This window comes from Ranitomeya imitator, chromosome 3 (assembly GCF_032444005.1).
Source record: "Ranitomeya imitator isolate aRanImi1 chromosome 3, aRanImi1.pri, whole genome shotgun sequence".
Taxonomy (NCBI): Eukaryota; Metazoa; Chordata; class Amphibia; order Anura; family Dendrobatidae; genus Ranitomeya; species Ranitomeya imitator.
The window spans coordinates 697,094,873-697,116,386 of record NC_091284.1 but is presented as its reverse complement, the minus strand read 5'-3'; the positions used below and the strand labels follow the sequence as shown (position 1 = coordinate 697,116,386).

Sequence of the window (21,514 nt, the reverse complement as noted above, 5' to 3'; positions counted from 1 at the left end):
TAACCCCAAAGGGATCCAAACCCTAACCCTAACCCTAGCCCTAACCCTAACCCAAAAGGGATCCAAACCCTAACCCTAACCCCAAAGGGATCCAAACCCTAACCCTAACCCTAGCCCTAACCCTAACCCTAACCCCAAAGGGATCCAAACCCTAACCCCAAAGGGATCCAAACCCTAACCCTAACCCTAGCCCTAACCCTAATAGGAAAATGGAAATAAATACATTTTTTTAATTTTTTAATTTTTCCCTAACTAAGGAGTTGATGAAGGGGGTTTGATTTCTATTTATAAGGGGTTTTCTAGTGGATTTTTATGATTGCCAGCTGTCACACACTGAAAGACGCTTTTTATTCCAAAAAATATTTTTGGCGTTACCACATTTTGAGAGCTACAATTTTTCCATATTTTGGTCAACAGAGTCATGTGAGGTCTTGTTTTTTGCGGGACATTTTTATTGGTAACATTTTCGGGCACGTGACATTTTTGATTGCTTTTTATTCCGATTTTTGTGAAGCAGAATGAACAAAAACCAGCTTGTGAAATTTCTCATCATGGGTACCAAAAGCGCAAACGCAGGAAAAAACGCATGTAAACGCATACAAACGCGGCGTTTTTTTAACCGCATGCGAAAACGCATGCGTCTAAAAAACGCAGCGTTTGTACGCGTTTACATGCGTTTTTTCCACCACTTGCGGATGCGTTTAAAACGCTGAAGATTTAATTTCAATGAGTTTTATTTTCATCAACATATTAATTTTTACAACAAGTTCCCACACATGGGAGTTCAATGAACTTCTATACAAACATAGAAAACGGAGTATACATATACAAATATTACTTCAGCAGTCTGAGTATGACGAGACAAGTACAGGGGGAGACATACAAGAGGAAAATTGGGGTGGGAAATAAGATTTTGTGGTACTCTTAATAACAGATTACAGTATAGTCACAAGGCGAGGTAAGATTTTGCTCTAATATATAGGCCCCCCTCCCACTCCCCCTCCCCGTACCCCAACAAACACCCTCAAACCCTCGAACCCCAGACCTTTAGTTATCAAGGCTTTTCTCGAGCTATTGATTTGGTGGAGTCTCAAATAGATAGTGAGAGGGTCTGATCACGGTTCAAATTCGTGTTGAGATCCATCCACGGCTTCCAGACTAGGTAAAAGGTGTCCCACAGGTCATCTCTTGTTGCATGAATGTGCTCGTATAGTAGAATTGTGTTCATCTTGTCTCTAACCGATTGCATAGAGACAAAAGGCGACCTCCAGTTGGTAGCTATATGAGGCTTAGTGGCCATACACAGCTGGTTTATCAACCTGTGGAACCTACTAGAGAAACCTGGGTATTTGGCTCCCAAGAGAAAGGTAGCCGGGTCAAGCTGCACTGATCCCCCAAACATTTGTTCAGTTATCAACCCAACCTCCCGCCACAGAGCTGAGGCAACCGGACATTCCCACCAAATATGCTTCATGTTGCCCACTATGTTACATCCCCTGAAGCATTTATCCGTTACATTTGGGTATATGGCATGGAGTCTACTTGGGACCTGGTATGCTCTATGCAGGAGTTTAATGGATGTCTCTGTCAGGGAGGCTTGATGGCTGTCCCTGGAAATTGTGTCACAACATCGCCTCCAACTCTCTAAAGTTAGTCAAATACCCAGGTCCTCCTCCCATTGTTTCATGTATTTTAATTTGTCGACTCCGTGTGCAATGTTCAAAGACGAATATAGTAGAGAGATAGTTCCCCTGCCCAACAATGTTCTCCTGCTTTCCTTGTGAAAAAAGAAATTGGGACTAAAATGACATTTTTGTGGGAAAAATTGTATTTTTTTTTTATATCCACTGCTCTATGCTATAAACTTCTGTGAAGCAGCTGGGGGTTCAAGGTGCTCACAACACATTTAGATTCATTCCTAGCTTCCAAAATGGTGTCACTTGTGGGGGTTTTCCACTGATTAGGCACATCAGGGGCTCTCAAATGACAGACCATTCTATCAAAGTATGCTTTCCAAAATGTCACTCCTTCCTTTTTGAGCCCTGCCGTGAGCCAAACAGTATGTTACCCCCACATATGGGGTATCTACATACTCAGGAGAAATTGCACAACAAATTGTATGATGTAATTTCTCCTTTTACCCAAAATTCAGGGCAAATTTTTTTTTTGTCTGGACTCAATGTTATAAACTTTTGTGAAGCACCTGGGGGTTCAAGGTGCTCACCACACATCAAGATAAGTTCCCTCAGGGGTCTCATTTCCAAAATGGTGTCAATTGTAGGGGATTTAGACTGTTTAGGCACATCAGAGGCTCTCCAAATGCGACCTGGCCTCCGCTAATTATTCCAGCATATTTTGCATTCAAAACGTCAATTGGCGCTCCTTCCCTTCCAAGCCCTGCTGTGTGCCCAAACAGTAGTTTTCCCCCACATATTGTTTATCAGTGTACTCAGGAGAAATTGCACCACAAAATGTGTGGTGCAATTTCTTCTGTCACCCTTGTGACAATGCAAAATTTGGGGCTAAAAATATTTTTGTAGGGAAAATGTGATTTTTTTGTTTTCACGGCTCAGTGCTATAAACTTCTGTGAAGCACCTGGGGGTTCCAGGTGCTCACCACACATCAAGATAAGTTTCCTGAAGGGTCTAGTTTCAAAACTGGTGTCACTTGTGGGGGCCTGCCACTGTTTAGGTACACCAGAGGCTCTCCAAATGCAGCATGGTGTCCGCTAATTAATCCAGGAAATTTTACATTCAAAAAGTCAAATAGCACTCCTCCCCTTTTGAGCCCTGCTATGTGCCAAAACAATGGTTTTCCCCACATATCGGGTATAGGCATGCTCAGGAGATATTGCACAAAAAATTTTGGGGTTCATTTTTTCCTGATATCTTTGCAAAAATAAAAAATGGGGTCTAAAATAACATTTTGTGACTAAAAGTTAAATTTTCATTTTTTTCCTTCCACATTCCAGAAATTCCTGTGAAGCACCTGAAAGGTTAATAAAATTCTTGAATTTGGTTTTGAGTACCTTGAGGGGTGCAGTTTTTAGAATGGTTTCACTTTTAAGTATTTTCTGTCATATAGGTCCTTCAAAGTCACTTCAAATTTGATGTGGTCCCTAAAAGAATGGTTTTGTAAATTTTGTTGGAAAAATGAGAAATCACTGGTCAACTTTTAAACCTTCGAATTTCCTAACAAAAAAAGGTATGTTTCAAAAATTGTGCCTCATCTTTAAGTTTGGTTCGGGTACCAGAACAGTATCTGAACCCTATTGAGATGAATGGGGGCACGAACATTGGTAGTTTGCCAAGCTGTCATCTGCATGACAGCACGGCAGACACTACTTTCTGCTCGCAGTAAGATCATTACTGCTGGTCAGAGAGCTGTTGTCAGATGACAGTGTGAGGCAACACCTGTGACCAGCGGTAAAATGTTTACTGATGGTCACTTAGTAATCTCATGGTGCTCGCACTAATCTCATTGAGGTCATAGAAGTTCATCTTCCCAGCTCACAGTGAAGTGTGGGAAGGCATCCTCAGTGACCTGCGGTAACCTCAATGATGTCACCACCAGTCACTGAGGTGCTCTCGCAGCACCTCATTCTCTGTGGTTTTCAGCCTAGACTCATTATGGCATCGTCCAGGTTGCAAACCAATATCGCAGACATGGATTGCGGCATGGGACATCTTCACTTCGGACAGGTGAGGGATATGGCTGTTTATTATTTTCTGTTTTTTTTTAATTATTTTCTGTTTTTTACAGGGGACGAGGGCTTCAATGGGTGGGCATAAGACGCTTGTCCATTATTAACGTATGGGCTTGATGTCATCTGACAATATACAAAGGTGACATCAACATCAACACCACAAATATTAACCCCACTTGCCGCAGGGCAAGTGGGAAGAGCCAGCCAAGCGCCAGAATTGGCGCATGTAATAGATGTGCCTTTCTGAGGAAGCTGCTGGCTGCAATTTTTAGGCTGGGGGACTCAATATCCATGGCCCCTCACCAGCCCAAGAATACCAGCTCCCGGCTTTCTGCTTTAGTTTGGCTGGTTGTCAATAATCAGTGGGACCCCTCTATTATTGATAACCATCCATGATAAAGCTGACAGCTGAGAGTTGCAGTTCGAAGCTGTCAGTTTTGCCATGCTGGTTATCAAAAATAGGATAGACCCCACGTCTTTTTTTTTCTTTTATTTACAGCACTTTACAGCACTCTTTATTTAAAAGAGAATAACTCTGTAGAAGGGCCAGATGAGCAATTGCAAGTACACAGTGCCATATGATATGTTGACTGTAATTATTATTATTATTTATTTATATAGCACCATTGATTCCATGGTGCTGTACATGAGAAGGGGTTACATACAAGTTACAGATATAACTTACAGTAAACAAACTAACAATGACGGGCTTACATTCTACAGGATTATGGGGGAGGAGACAGTAGGTTGAGGGTTGCAGGAGCTCCAGTGTTGGTGAGGAGGTAGCTTCGATAGTGATGAGGCGGCAGCGGGGTCAGTGCAGGCTGTAGGCTTTCCTGAAGAGATGAGTTTTCAAGTTCCGTCTGAAGGATCCGACTGTGGTTGATAGTCGGACGTGTTGGGGCAGAGAGTTCCAGAGGATGGGGGATATTCGGGATAAGTCTTGGAGGCGATTGGATGAGGAGCGAATAAGTGTGGAGGAGAGAAGGAGGTAGTAATATACACTAACGAGCAAAAGGCTAACAATGTTTTGAACTTTTGATTTCAGGCTCCATATCTCACCATCCACTACTGCTTTGAATGTAAGACTGCCATCATTTTATAGACAATCATCTTGGCTATCTCATACATAAATTTGACTTGCAACTATTTTGTATAAGATTAGTTACCCAGACTTTTGTCATGTCAGTGCATTGTTACTGTTTTGCTCATAAAAATCTCAATTTTGAATTTGTATGTATTTTGTAAATCCACCTTTGGCTTTCAATACTGCCTGAATCTTTCTGGGTATGGTCTCAATCAGATTCAATCATGTCTAAACCAAAATCTAATCCCAGGTCTCTTCTACATGTCCCCAAAGTTAGTATATACTGATCAACTCATTTGGGTGTGTATATAGGTTTTTCTTCAACTCTACCCACAAGTTATTGAGTGGGTTGTGGTCTGGGGACTGTGGGGGCCAATCCAGCACCTCTCCTCCATTGTCATTGAACCATTGTTTGGCCAATCTCAACCTATGCTTTGGGTCGTTGTCCTGCTGGAAGACTATGGTACACTGTGTCGTCCTTTTCATAACCATAGTACTCGAATATACAAAGTAACTTGTCTTGTAGGATACTCTTATATAGCTCTACATTGAGACCACCATCGATCCTGGTCAAATATCCAACACCTTTGGCTGTGAAACAACTCCATATCATCAGGTTTCCTCCACCAAACTTGTCTGTTCCTTCAATTTCTCAATCCATTAGACCCTTTTTCCCTTGTTTCTTCCAGACCCATTTGCACTCATCAAAGCCTAGTCTATTGACTTTCATCTCATCGCTTCAAATCAGCTGTTTCCAATCTTCTACTGTCCACTTTTCGTACATTTTTTGCAAACTCGAACTGACACTTCTTATGACAATATTGAAGTCGAGGCTTCTTCACTTGAGTAGTGTGCTTTACACAGTGCTTGCATGGATGACCGTGATCTCACTATTACGAACCATACAAGCCACCTTCAGTGCCGTGTTTGTCACGCCAGAACTGACAGACCTTGTGATGAGATGACTTGTTGACTCCTATATTTTGCCTGGACGTTCACCTCTCGGCTTTTTAATGGATGGTCGGACTTCTTTTCATATTCTTGCAACTGTCATGGCACTCACATGATGCAGTTTGGCAATTTTGGTGGTTGAGAGACCTCTATAGATGAGCAGGATGATGCGGTTTCTCTTTTCATGGAAAATCTACTTCATGGCTGCTCCTTGATTCGAACCTGTGAAGGATTACCTCTTCCTACCACGTCACCAATCCGTGACGTCACTACCCAGGCCCAGCTCTCCGGCGCCCCCTTTGTCTCTCAGGTCAGTAAAGGAACTGCACCTAGAGACAAATGGCCGCCGGGGAGACTGCCCTGTTACCCACACTGGGTATTCTAGGATTCGCATTTCCAAGCCCCCTGGTGGTGTGGTTTCCTCATGGAGCTTTGAAATACCGTCTACAGTTTACACTGAGCTCAGCCCATTAGCATACTAATAGGAACTTTATTCATTAGAAAAGGTTGGGGCCAAAAGCACTCGCTGCGGACCTGTGACCAGGAGACAAAATGGAGTCACGCCAATCTGGTAGTAATCCTGTTCCAAGATGGCGGCTGTTCCCTCATCACAGAACCAGTGACCTTTTGCTTGAGAATCAACCTAATAACACACCTAATAACACACTGAGCTATTAGAGCATATGAGAACAGGTTGTGATTTGTAGCATACAGGTAGAAAAGATTTTTCCACCACCGGTAACAAAACAGTAACAATGCAGTGACATAATACAAATCTGTGTAAGGGGTGTACTAGGACTGACTTGTACCCCACCCCTCTTTCTAAGTTAATGATTGATGTGCAATGTATACTATGTTCTGGTGTAGTAATGTGATTATTCAACTAGAGGGGGCATCATGGGACTTTAGCATAGGATAAGCAATAGTTAACATAGGCGGGGTCTACTGTGGGTAAGACAGGAGTATTTGCTGATTGGAGTTCAGTGGGGCCAGGGAGCCCAGACAGTTCAGTAGGGCCTGAGAGCTCAGGCAATACAGTGGTACCCGTAATGTTGCAGCACCAAGATGTGGCAGCTTACTACATGGGCAGAAGCCCTTATGTCTGTTGCGAAGCGGACGGAGGAACTCCTAAAGGTAGTGAAGCAGGACAGAAGGAGCTCTGCGGTACCGGACGAAGCGGTATGACCCGGGAGCATTCCAGACTAAGTAGGGAAAACCACAGGAATAGACAGGATGTATACTGTGATGTTCCCTGTGAAATTGCTGCAACTGAACTGGACGTACTGAGAAAGAATTCAAGTAAAGTTGTCTGTTACAAGTTGAAACTGGACTCTGTCTCTCTTTGCGTGGAACCAGCAGGAGTGAACCCACAGCAGACCAGAGGGGACCCTGATGGTGCAGGAGAAGTTACAGACGTTACGCCGCAAATGGGACAGTGTATGCCTGTGTCGGGTGGCCAGGGAACGCTCCAGCAGCTATCATTGCGGGCCACGACTACGGCCCTGGCCTCCCTCACATCTGCATTACTAATCATATTCTAAATAGTTGCAAGTAAATTTATTCATTAGATAACCAAGATGATTCTCTATAAAATGGTGGTAGTCTCACTTTCCAAGCAGTAGTGGATGGTGAGATGCAGAGCCTGAAATAACATTGTTACCCTTTAGCTCGTCAGTGTATTAAAATGATAAAAATTTTGATGGGAGTGTTTCTTTAAGAACTCAAGCAACTACCCAACTAAGGCTGTGAAACCCATGCCTGTCTCATGCATTATATGACTTACTCATGATATAAGTCATGAACTATGCACAATGCTAACTAGGTTCATTGTAATGTACATATGCTGCTTAAAAAATTGGATTTTATACAATAGGTTTGTATTCATATACCTCATCGTTCCTATTGACAAGTGACCATAGGAGCCATTGGCGGAGGGACATCTGGAGTTTATGAATGCCACCAAGGAGTTAGGGGATGTGCGAATCATGGTCTGCAGGTCAATACTAGCATCTGATAGTGGAGATATAGACATTGCTCTCTTCTTGCTAAGCTTCACTGAGCTTCTAGGGGTGGAGAAACGAGATCCTAAATGGAGAAAAAGGTAAATTACTGATGAGAAATAAAAACATATATAGCTACATTGCTATATAGCAACTGTGACTGTGACACATCTTATGCGACCAAAATGTGCTAAGTGTCGCTGCTACATCGCAGTAAAATACAAGTGAATGGGGTCTCATTGCCACCCAAAGGGTACAGTGAAAAGTTGAAAAAAGTGTGACATGATTGGACTTTTTGAGATTTGCTTCTTGTGGTTGTAATTCTCTCCCAGTAGCAATGCAACTCCATTGAATTGTATTGCACTTTGATGTATCAGCGACACCTAGTGAACTTTGGCCATGTGACATGTACAGTGTAGCCCTAGCCTTTAAAGGAAAAGGATTTTCAAGAAAAAAATTACTAAACTACAACAGTGTACAATTTTCTTACATTTAAGGGCTGCGTAAAGAAACATTAATAAACTTTCCAAATATACGTTGGACCCAATTCATAAAGGCTGGCGTTTTGTATGCCAGTTGTAATAAAGGCACAACTTGAGTAAGTTGTGCCTAATTCATTATGACGTGCGTGACTCTTCATGAACTGGGTGCATCTTACAACTGCTGTACGCCTCTGCCAGAAATATTACTCCAGTCAGGGAGTACATGGCTAATCCAATTTATGCCACCAAAGTTGTCTACATTTTTATGAATTTGTCAAGCAGACTATGGCAAGCCCTGTCCCTCTCAAGCTCCACTCATTTTATGGGAGCTGGCCGGAACTGGCATAAAGATGTCAAACATTGCTAAATTTTACAAAACTTCGAGTTGTCTAGAAAGTTTGTGATATGTCGAGGTGTTTTACACCGGAAAACTTGTGAAAACCCTTGATGAATTGGACCCATTGTGTTCTAATTTCTGTTTCATGATCTGTTTGCTGTCTGTGAATAGTTATGAAGTTAATTTTAAACCAGAACAAACCTAATATTTATCACAACTGAATGTTCATTAGTCACATTGAGCCCAACGACTCATTGCGGCATCAGTTTTTTCGACTTACCAGACCAAACGGACTGAGTTTCATCAGTGATTTTTATCAGCATTTGGTCATATTTTCATTAGTTTTTTCCACTGATGTAGCATTTCTCCGGCTTCCATCTATCAGTCAGTGAAAAACGGACAGCACACAGATGGCATTCAAATTCTGTCCGATTTTTCACTGACCCATAGACTTCCATTGCCGACTTCAATATCGGACATGACTCCGAGAAAAAAACCTGACGTGTGAACAAACCCTATAGACTGTCATCGATACGAATGCTATTTGTGAAAAAAAAACAGATAATGCGCTTACGTGAAAAACTGACGTGTGAATGAGGCCTACAATTGAGACGGTAAACTATCAATACAAGAGAAAGATTTTTCTCTACTGATTACTATTTAGCTCAAAATGGATTTCCTAGCCCGAGTACAACTCTATTCTGAAAAGTACCTGGTATTTATGGGTTTTTAAGTCAAATTGACCCAGCAGACTCGGCTTCAAGTTATTGCTTCAATCACCTTCAATAAAATTGTAAGTATAACAATTGTCAAAGTAGGTTTTATTCTCATTTTATCCATTATATACTCACCATCTGCAGAAGCCATCGGCTCATTGGCTTGGGCAAGACTGAAGCCATGTTGGCTAGTCATAAGGTTGTTTTGGTGGCAATAGGGCATCTCATTCATGCCTGCAAGTCAAATTGCACAAAGATGAGACAAAAAAGGCAACAATCAGTATAATGCATTCTGCAAATAATAATAATAATCTAATTACAATAATAATAGCTATTTAACAATAAATATAATTAATTTTTGATAATTTATACCTAGACAGTATAAGAACAGCATAAGAATATAGATGCGTTCTTTGATGCTAATCTAGATGAACGGTATTAATTATCAGACAATGGAAAGCTCTCATCACCATGTCTATAAACTGAGTCATCTCATGGCTGCCTGCCGTCAGACATGTGTGAAGAAGTGGGAAAACTATGCCCTTAGTATGACCTCTATGCCATAATCTGCCCGTCTCATCATTGCCAGATACTGACCTTCCGCCATGACATTGGGTGACCTCAGGTAGCAATGTTCAACATAACTGTTCATAGGCGGGTTCATGGAATTGAACATCGCAGGTGGGCACTGGCGGGATGCCATTGTGTGAGCAACCAGTTGTCAGCGGCACATTTAGCTCTGCAAGACATAGACAAAAGGTAAAACATGTCATACATAGTTCCAGCTATTTCTATAATATAATGCTTTGCTATGCGCCTATGTAGCACGTACAGGGCTGCGTAGAGGTAGGAGGGAGAACAACATTCTATTCTATTCTATTCAAATACGAACAAATATTAAGTGAAGATGGTTTGGTGATTTTCCTAAGAGCAAAACTAGAAGTCATAAATATTAGAAGTATTAGCTCAATCAACTAGACAGATTGTTAAGGGAATTGTTGCAAAGGCAGAGAACGTCGACACTGGCTCTGTCTGCGCTCACGTGACATTATGTCACGTGATCACTGCGGCCAATCAGTGCTGGCTTCATTCTCCTCTCTTTTGTCAATCATGTCCATAGGAGATGAGAGTGAAGCCAGGGCTGATTGACCCCGGGAGAGGGAACAGCGCCGGCACTGGAGCTGAGTATAAGTACAACTAATAACAACAAATGGAACTAGATTATTTATTATTATTTTACTGGGGGGAAATGTAGGGATTGTCCGAGTAGTGGACAACTTCTTTTCTATCCCTATACCCCCCAGTACAATAATAACGCTAAGGGCTCCTTCTCACTTGCAAGAAATACGTCCGAGTCTCGCAGGTTAAAACCCTGCTATGGCGCCAGCACTCCAGAGCGGAGCATGCAGCTCCATGTATTGCTGTACGGCCACACACTCCGCTCTGGAGTGCTGGCGCCAGAGCAGGGTTTTAACCTGTGAGACTCGGACGTATTTTTCGCAAGCACAACCGTCCACTTAGGTCGCTAATTAGCTGTATTGGTCAGGTGAAAAGAACGAAACATTATCTAACTTCTGTGATTTGCTGCAGTGATTAGGTGGCTAGAACGAGACATCATCTGAGGTCTGTGATTGGCTGCAGTGGTCAGGTGGCTAGAACCAGAAATCATCTGAGGTCTGTGATTGGCTGCAGTGGTCAGGAGGTCAGAACTAGACAAAATCTGAGGTCTGTGATTGGCTGCAGTGGTCAGGTGGCTAGAACTAGACATAATCTGAAGTCTGTGATTGGCTGCAGTGATCAGGTGGCTAGAACTAGACATAATCTGAGGTCTGTGATTGGCTGGAGTGGTCAGATGACTAGACTGATACATAATCTGACATCTGTTATTGGCTGCAGTGGTCAGGTGAATTGAATGAGTCATCCTCTAAGGTCATGATTGGCTGCAGTGGTCAGGAGACTAGAATTGGACTCCTGATTTAGCTGGAGGACCTGACATGTCAATGTATTAGGCTGCCGTCACACTCCCAGTATTTGGTCAGTATTTTACCTCAGTATTTGTAAGCCAAAACCAGGAGCGGAACAATTAGAGGAAAAGTAAAATAAAAACATCTGCACCACTTCTGCAATTATCACCCACTCCTGGTTTTGGCTTGTAAATACTGATGTAAAATACTGACCAAATACTGCTAGTGTGACGGCAGCCTTAATCATCGCATTACTCTGACAGTCCATTAATTTCAATAGATTCTATAAAATGCTTCATTTTCCGTCCAGTAACACTACAGATAAAATTAAATACTTGCTTCATTTGTACCTTACAGGTTGTGACTAAATTCTGGAGGACCCAACAGGTGGATATCCTGATATTTCCTGAGTCCTAATTCATAGAAAACATTTTCTCAATTATTTGTATTTTGTTTTGCCCATGTAAGAACGAAATAAAGTTTCATTTCAATCTTGTTTCACTGATGGCTACAGATTAGTTCTTGAAGTTAATGAGTTGTAAAAAGAACAAAATTGGTAAATGTAGGGAGTGGGACCTGGTGACTTTAACAAGAGCCAAATTGTAGGAAGCATTTCCAAAAAGGCCCATTTTGCGGAGCATTCCTATTCAAACCAGTAGAGGATTGGATGTGTAGTACCTGGCCGAGGCCACTATTCTGTTGACGGCGCTGTTCAGCTAACCAACTGACCAATTCTGGCTGCTTCTGACACCAGAAACAGATGATGGACGAGGGTGCACTGCTGGGTGTCGCATACCCAACAATTAGACATTGATGACCTCTCCTAAGGAAAAGCCATCAATGTTGAAGTCCTGGATACCCCTTTAATGTACAAGGCTAAAAGAAGCAGAGGAAGAAGGAGCCCTGGTCTAATGAATAATGTGTTATTTTACATCATACGGACAGCTGCTTCCTGCTGGGAAACCATTCATGTGATGTTATCTTGACACGCACTACCTACCTGAACATTGTTGTAGGTGTACACCCCTTCATGGGATCAATGCTCACTAATCACAATGGCTACTCTCAGTAGGAAACTATGCCCTGTCTGAGAACCATAACAAGGTCCTGACTGGGCCTCCAAATGTCCTAGATCAAAAAAATGTTCTCGAACAAGAAGTCTGCTCCACGAAGGCTGCATTTTGCAACTTACAGGAATTAAAGAGACTCTATCTCAAAGTTTTTGATATGTACCGTAGTCTGAGAACAGCATGATGTAAAGACAGGAATCCTTATTCCAGTGATGTGTCACATGCTGCAGTTTTGATAAAATCACTTTTTATCAGCAGAACATCATCACTAGAACACCAGTAAACCTGCTGCCATGTAGTCCTCCATATCCACTGATTTACAACTTTCTGCCTATGCACAGTGTACACAGAAAGCTGCCAATCAGTGGTGGGGGCGGGGTTAAACAGAACTCAGCATTCAGAGAACTGCTAGATCTACAGGTGATAAAACAGGAATTTTATAAAACCTGCATCAAGCAGCCTAGTATGTGGTACATCACTGGAATCAGCCCCTACATCATGCTGCTCTGAGATGAGGAAGAAAAAGCTCATGAAAGATAACTTTTTAAAGAATCTGCTGCCACAACTTGATGCCAGATACCACTGGATTGTGGATTCCATACTTTATTGGGTCAGAGCTGTCCCGTGGCATGGGGGGACTTATAGAATATTACGCAGTGATTTGTGAGAATTGTTCGGACTAAACCCAAAAGGAATTTTTCTCAATATTACTAATCCAAGAAACCTCCACCCCTAAAGGATATCAAATCCCCCCAATATCATGAACATACACTGTATTGCCTGCTAAAAGCACAGCAGCCCCTAAAGAGAAGGAATGTACCCTTTGGAATACTTGTACCGCATGTTGAAAAATTAGGCTCTTTAGTCACTGACTAATCAGTGCACTGCACAAATGTACCAGTAGGTGGTGCTACAATAGTGCACATACGTACTTGGCAAAGGGAGCGCATATAAAGTAGCAGAAAATGTACTTAACTGATCTAACATCTGTAACATGATGGAATTATTGAACCCGTCCCGATGATGCTTGAATATTCAGTCTATGAGACGTTGGTGGTCCGTGTAAACTAGACAGTAGCAAGCGATGTTAATGGAAATTGAATCTTTTCTTTATGAGTCATTCTAATATTCTATACAACTTAGAAGTAAGTGAAAGTGATGGAAGTAACAGCACAAGAACAGAAGACGCCCGGACCGTTATTACCCAGATCACACTCTAATACCCGGTCTACCTGACATTAGGAGGGTGGATGAGTTATTGTTGCTTCTCTTCAGTAGGAGAGACCCCCCAGGACTTTTGTAGTGACCCTCACATATTGGCTTCTTACAAACACGTGCACAAAATTCTTGCAGCGTACAGTCATTATTAGATGTATTAACCCTTTTTCCATCATTAGTCGCCATTTACCACCATGGTGGCACTGAACAACAGTTGGTTGATTTTCTTTTTCCTAAGCTAAAGCAATTTTCTATGGCGAAATCGTTAGGATTAATAGCGAAGTATCACTCCATGCTTCTTGCACATTGATAAATTCTTCAGTAATGAGAAAATAAGGGAATGCTCGTCTAATCGGAGAACTTTGTACCTTTGGCCAGCAGAAAACATGGCTAACAGTTGTTCTTCAGACTTATTGGAAGAAGCCCGTATACACATGGCAAACACCAGTGTCAGATAGTAACATGAGATTACCACGGCTGGCTTCATGTACGTCAGCCAAATAATACCCTGAAATTAAACAGGCTGCCTGAAAACTGTGGAATGTACTTTCCCTGCATTTTTATAGGGTGCGGAAAGTCCTTGAAAGCAATTTGGGCTTGTTAGTGCATCTTCTGCGCGCACTGGATGATTAGGCGTTGGTGAGATGCTCCAAATCTCATTTATTGCACTTTGGGCAGCAGACCTCCGCGTGGGGCACTCATATCGTTCTGGGGGCAATTACTGTATTTACAGGAACCATCTGGCTAGGTCAAAGGAGGTCATAGAGACAGTTATGTCGCAGGCTTGAGCTATTCAACAGCTGAGATGCTTCATAATGAGGAACAGGTCAGCTGACGCTGCTACTACACTCCTCCTTCTACTTGGGTGGTATAAGGGAAGACTGAGAGAAGCCAGGCATCCAGTCAGCCAGCAGAACAATGGACAAGCTGCATTCAGCGGCTCCCTGAAGGGATCTCTCACTTCCTGACAAGCTGGAATTGGAGAGTCCTAGATGACGTGATTCCTTTTCCACCAGTCCTCCCAGCTGGACTGTCCCTACATATTCCAACTTGTCTGCCCACCTGACATACCCATACCTTCCAGAATAACCCGTGACCTTACACACACTCCTGTCGCGCCTCACTGTCTGTAGACTCTACATGAACACGACCAGGGCAGATATTCTATACTGTTTCTAAAGCCACGTTCACACGTCCAGTATTTGGTCAGTATTTTACCTCAGCATATGTAAGCCAAAACCAGGAGTGGAACAATCAGAGGAAAAATATAATAGAAACACGTCGCCACTTCTGAATTTATCACCCACTCCTTGTTTTGGCTTACCAATACTGAGGTAAAATACTGACCAAATACTGATAGTGTGACCGTAGCCTTAGGGTATGTTTCCACGTTCAGGAAACGCTGCGTTTTTGACGCTGCGTTGAGCCGCAGCGGCGTCCAGATGTTACAGCATAGTGGAGGGGATTTCATGAAATCCCGTCTCCACTATGCATTAAAAGACGCATGCGGCAGACCCGCGAAAACGCACATGCGGCGCGTCTTTTAAGAATGCAGCATGTCCTTACATTGCAGAAACAACGCAAGGACAGCGCAGGTGACCTGCCAGTGACCTCAGGTGCAGATTTGGTCAGGATTTTACCTGCATAAAATCCTGACCAAATCCTGATGCAATCCTGAACGTGGACATATACCCTAAGACTACATTCATACCTTGGTTAGGGTCGCACCAGCGTTTCTCTCATCTGAGAGAATCAGGTCAATTATGCTAATCAAACTCTAATCAGAGTGTGATCTGATTTTCTCAGATGAGAAGATAGGCAAAAAAATGACTCGATCTTCTCCAATCTCTCAGGGCTCATACTCATTTGTGAGAAATACGGACAAGTGCAATCCGATAAAAAATCGGATTGCACTCTGACCAATGTTATTCAATGGGTTAGGCTACGTTCACATTAGCGTTGCGCGCCGCTGCGTCGGCGACGCAATGCACGACGCACGCAAAAACGCGTGCAAACGCACGCAAAAACGCTGCGTTTTGCGACGCGTGCGTCGTTTTTTGACGAAAATCGGACGCAAGAAAAATGCAACTTGTTGCATTTTCTTGCGTCCGACGCTAGCGTCAAAAACGACGCACATGTCGGAAAACGCAACGCGAAAAACGCATGCGTCCCCCATGTTAAACATAGGGGCGCATGACGCGTGCGTCGCCGCTGCGTTTCCCGACGCTGCGTCGGGAAACGCTAATGTGAACGTAGCCTTACATCTCATCTGCGATTTTTTTCTCAGCTGAAATCGGACTGAGAAAAAAATCGCAGCATGCTGCGCTTTGCTGCGTATCTCGGATAAGACTCGCCAATGCAAGTCAATGGGTGTGAGAAAAAAACGCATGGCAATACAAACCATCCATATGCCATCCGTTTTTTTACAGATACCTTACCATTCTGTGGCATAGAACACTGTAAATGGTCCTGTAAATGATTGTAGAAAAATAGTAGCAGAGAAAAAAAAAACGCATGGCATACGCATGTCATACGGATGTCATACAGATGCTATGTGAGAAAAATAGCATTGTACTCGCATGACACTCGCATGGCACTCGTCCATTTTTTTCGGTCCAGATTACGGACCGTTTTTTTTTCTCGCAAATGGGTATGAGCCCATAGTCTGTGAAAATTGGACTGCACTAAGATGTAATCCGAGTGCAGTCTGATGTTTTCTGCGGACTCATTGACTTGCATGGCCCAGTGTGATCTGATAATCAGATCCAACTCATGCACGCTGTGGTTTTTTTTCTTGGACAAGCTCAGGCCCAGGAAAATATCGGACATAGGTACGGCCGCATAGTAATAATTTTGCTCCTGGGGCAAAATGATGTTTTGTTACATCATAAATACGCTCATGTGCATGACCCCTTTCTGTGTCCATTTTTACATCCGTTTATAACAGACGCTTTTCTCTCGTGTATGATCCTTGTTCCCTCTGTGTTATATCAATTTTTTCCATCTGTTTTTGAAAACTGAAGGAGGCAAACAGAACTTTTTTTAATTAATTGACTTTTAACACTTTCTTTCATTTTTCATTCATGTTTACCCCTTTAGGGACAATTTTGACCTTCCTGGCCAAGCCAAATTTTAGAAATCTGACCAGTGTCACTTAACTCTGAAACTCTTCAACGGATCCCACTGATTCTGAGTCAGTTTTTTCGTGACATATTGTACTTCATGTTAGTGCTAAATTTTTGTCGATATGATTTGTGTTTATTTATAAAAATATTGAATATTTGACAAAAAAATTGAACATTTCGCAATTTTCAAAATTTATTTTTTATGCCCTTAAATCAGATAGTTATACTACATAAAATAATTAATGAATAACATTTCCCATAAGCTAACTTTACATTTATTCCGCAGCATTTTTGATTTTTTTTGTTAGTATTTTAGAAGGGTTAAAAGTTTAGCAGGAATTTCTCAATTTTTCCGGAAATTTACAGAAAATGTTTCTTTAGGGACCTATTCAGATTTAAATGGACTTTATATGTCGGCACCTTATAAAGTGTCAGTTAGAACTGTGAACCCCCTAGGCACATACTGTAAATGACATGAATATAGAATGACATTAGTACTTAACAGGCTAACAATTATGGGCGAAGCTCCACTCAATAAATGGCTGTTATAGGCTTAATAGCACAACCATCACCTGCTGGCAAAGATGCTGACTCATTTCCTGAGCCAACATCAAAGAAGTGGATTTTACATATGATGCACAATTACGTTATACTGTATGTTGGTAAGGGGTAAAAGGGAATCTGGTGCAAGGTTCTTGCTACATCAACTGAAAGATGAAATACACACTACCACTACAATGGAGGGTAGAAAAAAACGAAAAAAAGCCAAAATAAAATGTAATGAATTTTATTAGATATATTATTAAAAAAGAATGATAAAATACCAAAGCAAGCTACATTTTTTCTGGTTGCAAGGAAAGGTACCTGCAGCTGTTGGAGAGGACAGGGAGCTCTTGACAATGATGCTTCTTAGACAAGGAAAAGTACCTGCAGCTGTTGGAGAGGACAGGCAGCTCTTGAACCAGAAAAAATGTAAAACCTGTTCATTTATAATGACCACGGACAAGATAAAGATCCCCAATTCACATCAGGACTACAAGATACCAGGTACTTTCAGCTTCGTCACTTCTAATGTGGTGTACCTAATTATTTGTACTAAATGTCCAACTGGGGGTCTGTATGTGGGGGAAACAGGGCAGAAACTGAGAACAAGGATGAACTCTCATCGCCATACAATAAGAGAAAAAAAGAATGGATCTACCTGTGGCAATACATTTTTGTTTCCCAAATCATAACATTATGGACATGAAATTCCTTGTGTTAAAAGGTAGCTTCAAATCTCAGAGAGACAGAAGAGTCTGGGAATATAAACTGATGACGACCTTTGACAGCCTTAGTGGAGGAATGAATTTGTCGCAGGGATTTATGTCTTTTTCCATCAACTAAGGAACTTGCCCCTCAGACTATAAGGGGTCATCACAACAGAGACCCTAATCAGAGGACAATAAAACATTCCTTATCTGAGAGCTGGCCCAATATTTATGGACATAACTGTTTATTAGGGTTGAGCGACTTTTCTTTTCATAGGATCGGGTCGGGTTTCACGAAACCCGACTTTTTCAAAAGTCGGGTCGAGTGAAATCGGCCGATCCTATAGAAAAGTCGGTGTCGGGGTCGGCTGAAACACGAAACCCAATGCAGTGCATTGGGTTTTTAATGGTTCCCAGGGTCTGAAGGAGACGAAACTCTCCTTCAGGCCCTGGGATCCATATTTAAGTGTAAAATAAAGAATCAAAATAAAAAATATTGATATACTTACCCTCGGACGCGCCCTGGTTTCTCACCGGCAGCCTTCCTTCCTAAGAATGAGCGCCTGAAGGACCTTCGATGACGTCGCGGCTTGTGATTGGTCGCGTGAGCGGTCACATGGGCGTCATGCGACCAATCACAAGCCACAACGTCATCTAAGGTCCTTCAGGCACTGATTCTTAGGAAGGAAGGCTGCGGGTTAGAACCAGGGCGCGTCCGAGGGTGAGTATATACCTATTAGGAATATACTCACCCTCGGACGCGCCCTCGGACGCTTCCTTCCTAAGAATTAGCGCCTGAAGGACCTTAGATGACGTCGCGGCTTGTGATTGGTCGCGTGACCACCCATGTGACCGCTCATGCGACCAATCACAAGCCGCGACGTCATCGAAGGCCCTTCAGGCGCTCATTCTTAGGAAGGAAGGCTGCCGGTGAGAACCAGGGCGCGTCCGAGGGTGAGTATATCAATATTTTTTTTATATTCTTTATTTTACACTTAAATATGAATTCCGATACCGATACCGATTCCCGATATCGGAACTCGGTATCGGAATTCCGATTCCAGATCAGAAGATCGCCGACCTCATGGCCGACCCCACACAGGGGTCGGGTCGACTTTGCCAAAAGTCGGCGACTTCTGAATCTGGCCGACCCGTTTCGCTCAACCCTACTGTTTATCACTCATGGTAATTCTGCTTTATGTCACCTGTCTTATCCATGGTTTTCCCCCCTTTTTTTTCTTTCACTGTGCTATGTTGTGCATAGATTTGTGATTCTTCAGAATTTGTTTTAGTTTTTGCCTGATGAAGAGACCTGAGTAGTCTCGAAAGCTTGCAATTTGTTACCATCTTTTCAGTTAGCCATTAAAAGGTATCAACCACTGAGGACTCTCAATTCTAAATATTTTTCTATCTACTGGCTAACACGGTACCAAGATATTTATCTTTCCTGTATCTAAATGTAAAGCGGGCACTTATTGTTATAGGGGAACTCAGGTTACTGTGACTGTCAAAAGGGCACACAGGAAAATATAACTTTCTATGGGGCAAAAGTGTTTTCTAGGGCACTTGCGCCCGGCATTACTATATTATAGAGGGTTGCTTTAGAATTTAGAGGGCACAGAGAACCACACAGCAGGTGCAGTAATAGGGCAGCAGCGGCTCAGCATTGGGATATCAGAAGGATGAGGAGTTTGTGCAGGTTGGGAATAGATGGTGATGGAGCTGGAATGTGAGAAGTGAAACATGTCTTTGTTGTAATCTCTGCAGCCGAGTCCTGGCTGGAAGAAGTTGTCATGTCGGTCTGGGCCAGATGGAAAAGAAGGGAAAAGTGAATGATTCCATGAGAAAGAACGTCAGCGGTAAGTCATTATCTGTAACTGTGCTGTGATCTCTTATATGTTCTGTAGGACTGGTATATACCACTGACCATATGGCGGTAATATCCATGTTGGTCGTTATATAGAGATTATCTTCAGTAACAGCGCAGTCATTTGCTGAGGTTCTCCTCCACTATTAGGGGGTGTCACCGAGTTGTAATCAAGGTTACCTGGTTAGGGGCCCACTCAGAAGCTTTGCCCACCCTGAACCAAAACCCTAGCTACTCCTCTCAGTCAAATGATGGGCACCTACAGTATGTGCGCGATTACCACAGCAGTCTTCGCCATTTTGTTTCAAGATAAGGCAAATTTAAAAAATTTCTGACTCTTGTTTGGTTTTTTCTTGCCTATACATACAGATCTGCCCGATACTGCAATTTAGCATTAATGTGGGCTCTGTTCTGGTAATTTGTGGGGTTCTTTAGTGTCGGACATTGACAAGTCCAACATTGATGACCTATTCTTGATAGACCGTTAGTGTTTTAGTCCTGGAAAACCCCTGTAATCTCGTAATTTGAACTGCCGCACAACTAGCTCTACCCTCTCCTAGTGTATCCTCTTCACCCATCCCCTGTAGTCTGTGAGCCCTCACGGGCAGGGTCCTCTCTCCTCCTGTACTTGTGTGTGCCTTGTTTTTGCACATGTTTATTGTACTTGTCTATATTTGCCCCTTTTTGACATGTAAAGCGCCTTGGAAAATGGCGCTAAAAAAATGTATAATAATAATAATAATAATAAATTAGAGATGAGTAAATTTGCTCGGGTTCCCTCTTATTCGGCAAGCTGCAGAGGGAACCCTGCTTCCCGGATCGCGCCGGACGATCAGCTGATCGGCGCTGCATGTGTCGCGGCTGTGTCAGTCATAGCATATGCATGGAGAGCCCAAGAAACATCCTATCATTTGCATATGTACACTGTGAATTTGCCACTGGGGTTCTCCAGGGTCAGTGCAGGAATAGTGATTTGTGTTTAGGGAGTGCATGCTGCGAGAAAGTGGATACTGTCAATCAATCTCAAGATATGCGAATGTAAGGGCATCAGAATGCACCAAGACATTGGCCACCCAGGGGTGCACCAAAGTGACCTAATTTGTATATGGATTAAAAATGAATTTTTGTGGAACTATATTCCAAAAATGTATGCTATTGTAATGATTTTTATAGTGGCTATGTCCCCTATATATTGTAGATGTTTGAGTAGCTGAATTTATAGTGTGGGGGTGACATTCCCTTTAAGATAACCTTTATCTCAATACTCCACTTTGATGGACTACATTAACCTTCCCGTTTTCGATGCTGCCCTTCTTTTGTCATAAAAAATTGTCCTGTTTTAGTTTTTTGGATTTTGGATGCCAATCCAGCTAGAATTAAAGAATAGTTATAAATTGTGACAGACACTGATAAGAGCTTCAAGGTTGTAACCACAAGAACATTTTTGAGACTGAAATGCAGTTTTCATTCATCTAAATAGGGTTGTGCTGGCAATTACATGAATTTCTGCAAGCTCTATTCAGATTCATGAGACAGTGACCAAATTTCTGCAATATAACTTCATATGTGAATTTACCATTAAAGGGGTTGTCCTGGACTTTACCATTGAGGGACTATCCTTAGAATAGGTCATCAATGTCTGATTGGTGCACAGCATGGCTCTATTTACTGAATAGTAGCCCCTGCCGAGTACTGCACATCTGCCCCTATTTAAATGAATAGGGGGTGGAGGTGCAGTAC

At 42.4% G+C, this 21,514-nt stretch overlaps 1 protein-coding gene across 1 annotated transcript in view; it reads right to left on the bottom strand.

Annotated features, from left to right (window-relative positions):
• Positions 1 to 21,514, bottom strand: part of GLI1 (GLI family zinc finger 1) — a 202,607-nt gene that overhangs the window by 17,377 nt on the left and 163,716 nt on the right. The window contains exons 2-4 of the mRNA XM_069758554.1: positions 9,878 to 10,019; positions 9,416 to 9,514; positions 7,635 to 7,830 (exon numbers count right to left, since the gene is read on the bottom strand). Of these exons, the coding sequence (XP_069614655.1) occupies positions 7,635 to 7,830; positions 9,416 to 9,514; positions 9,878 to 9,983 (401 nt within the window). The 5' untranslated portion in view covers positions 9,984 to 10,019. The remainder of the gene's footprint in view (positions 1 to 7,634; positions 7,831 to 9,415; positions 9,515 to 9,877; positions 10,020 to 21,514) is intronic.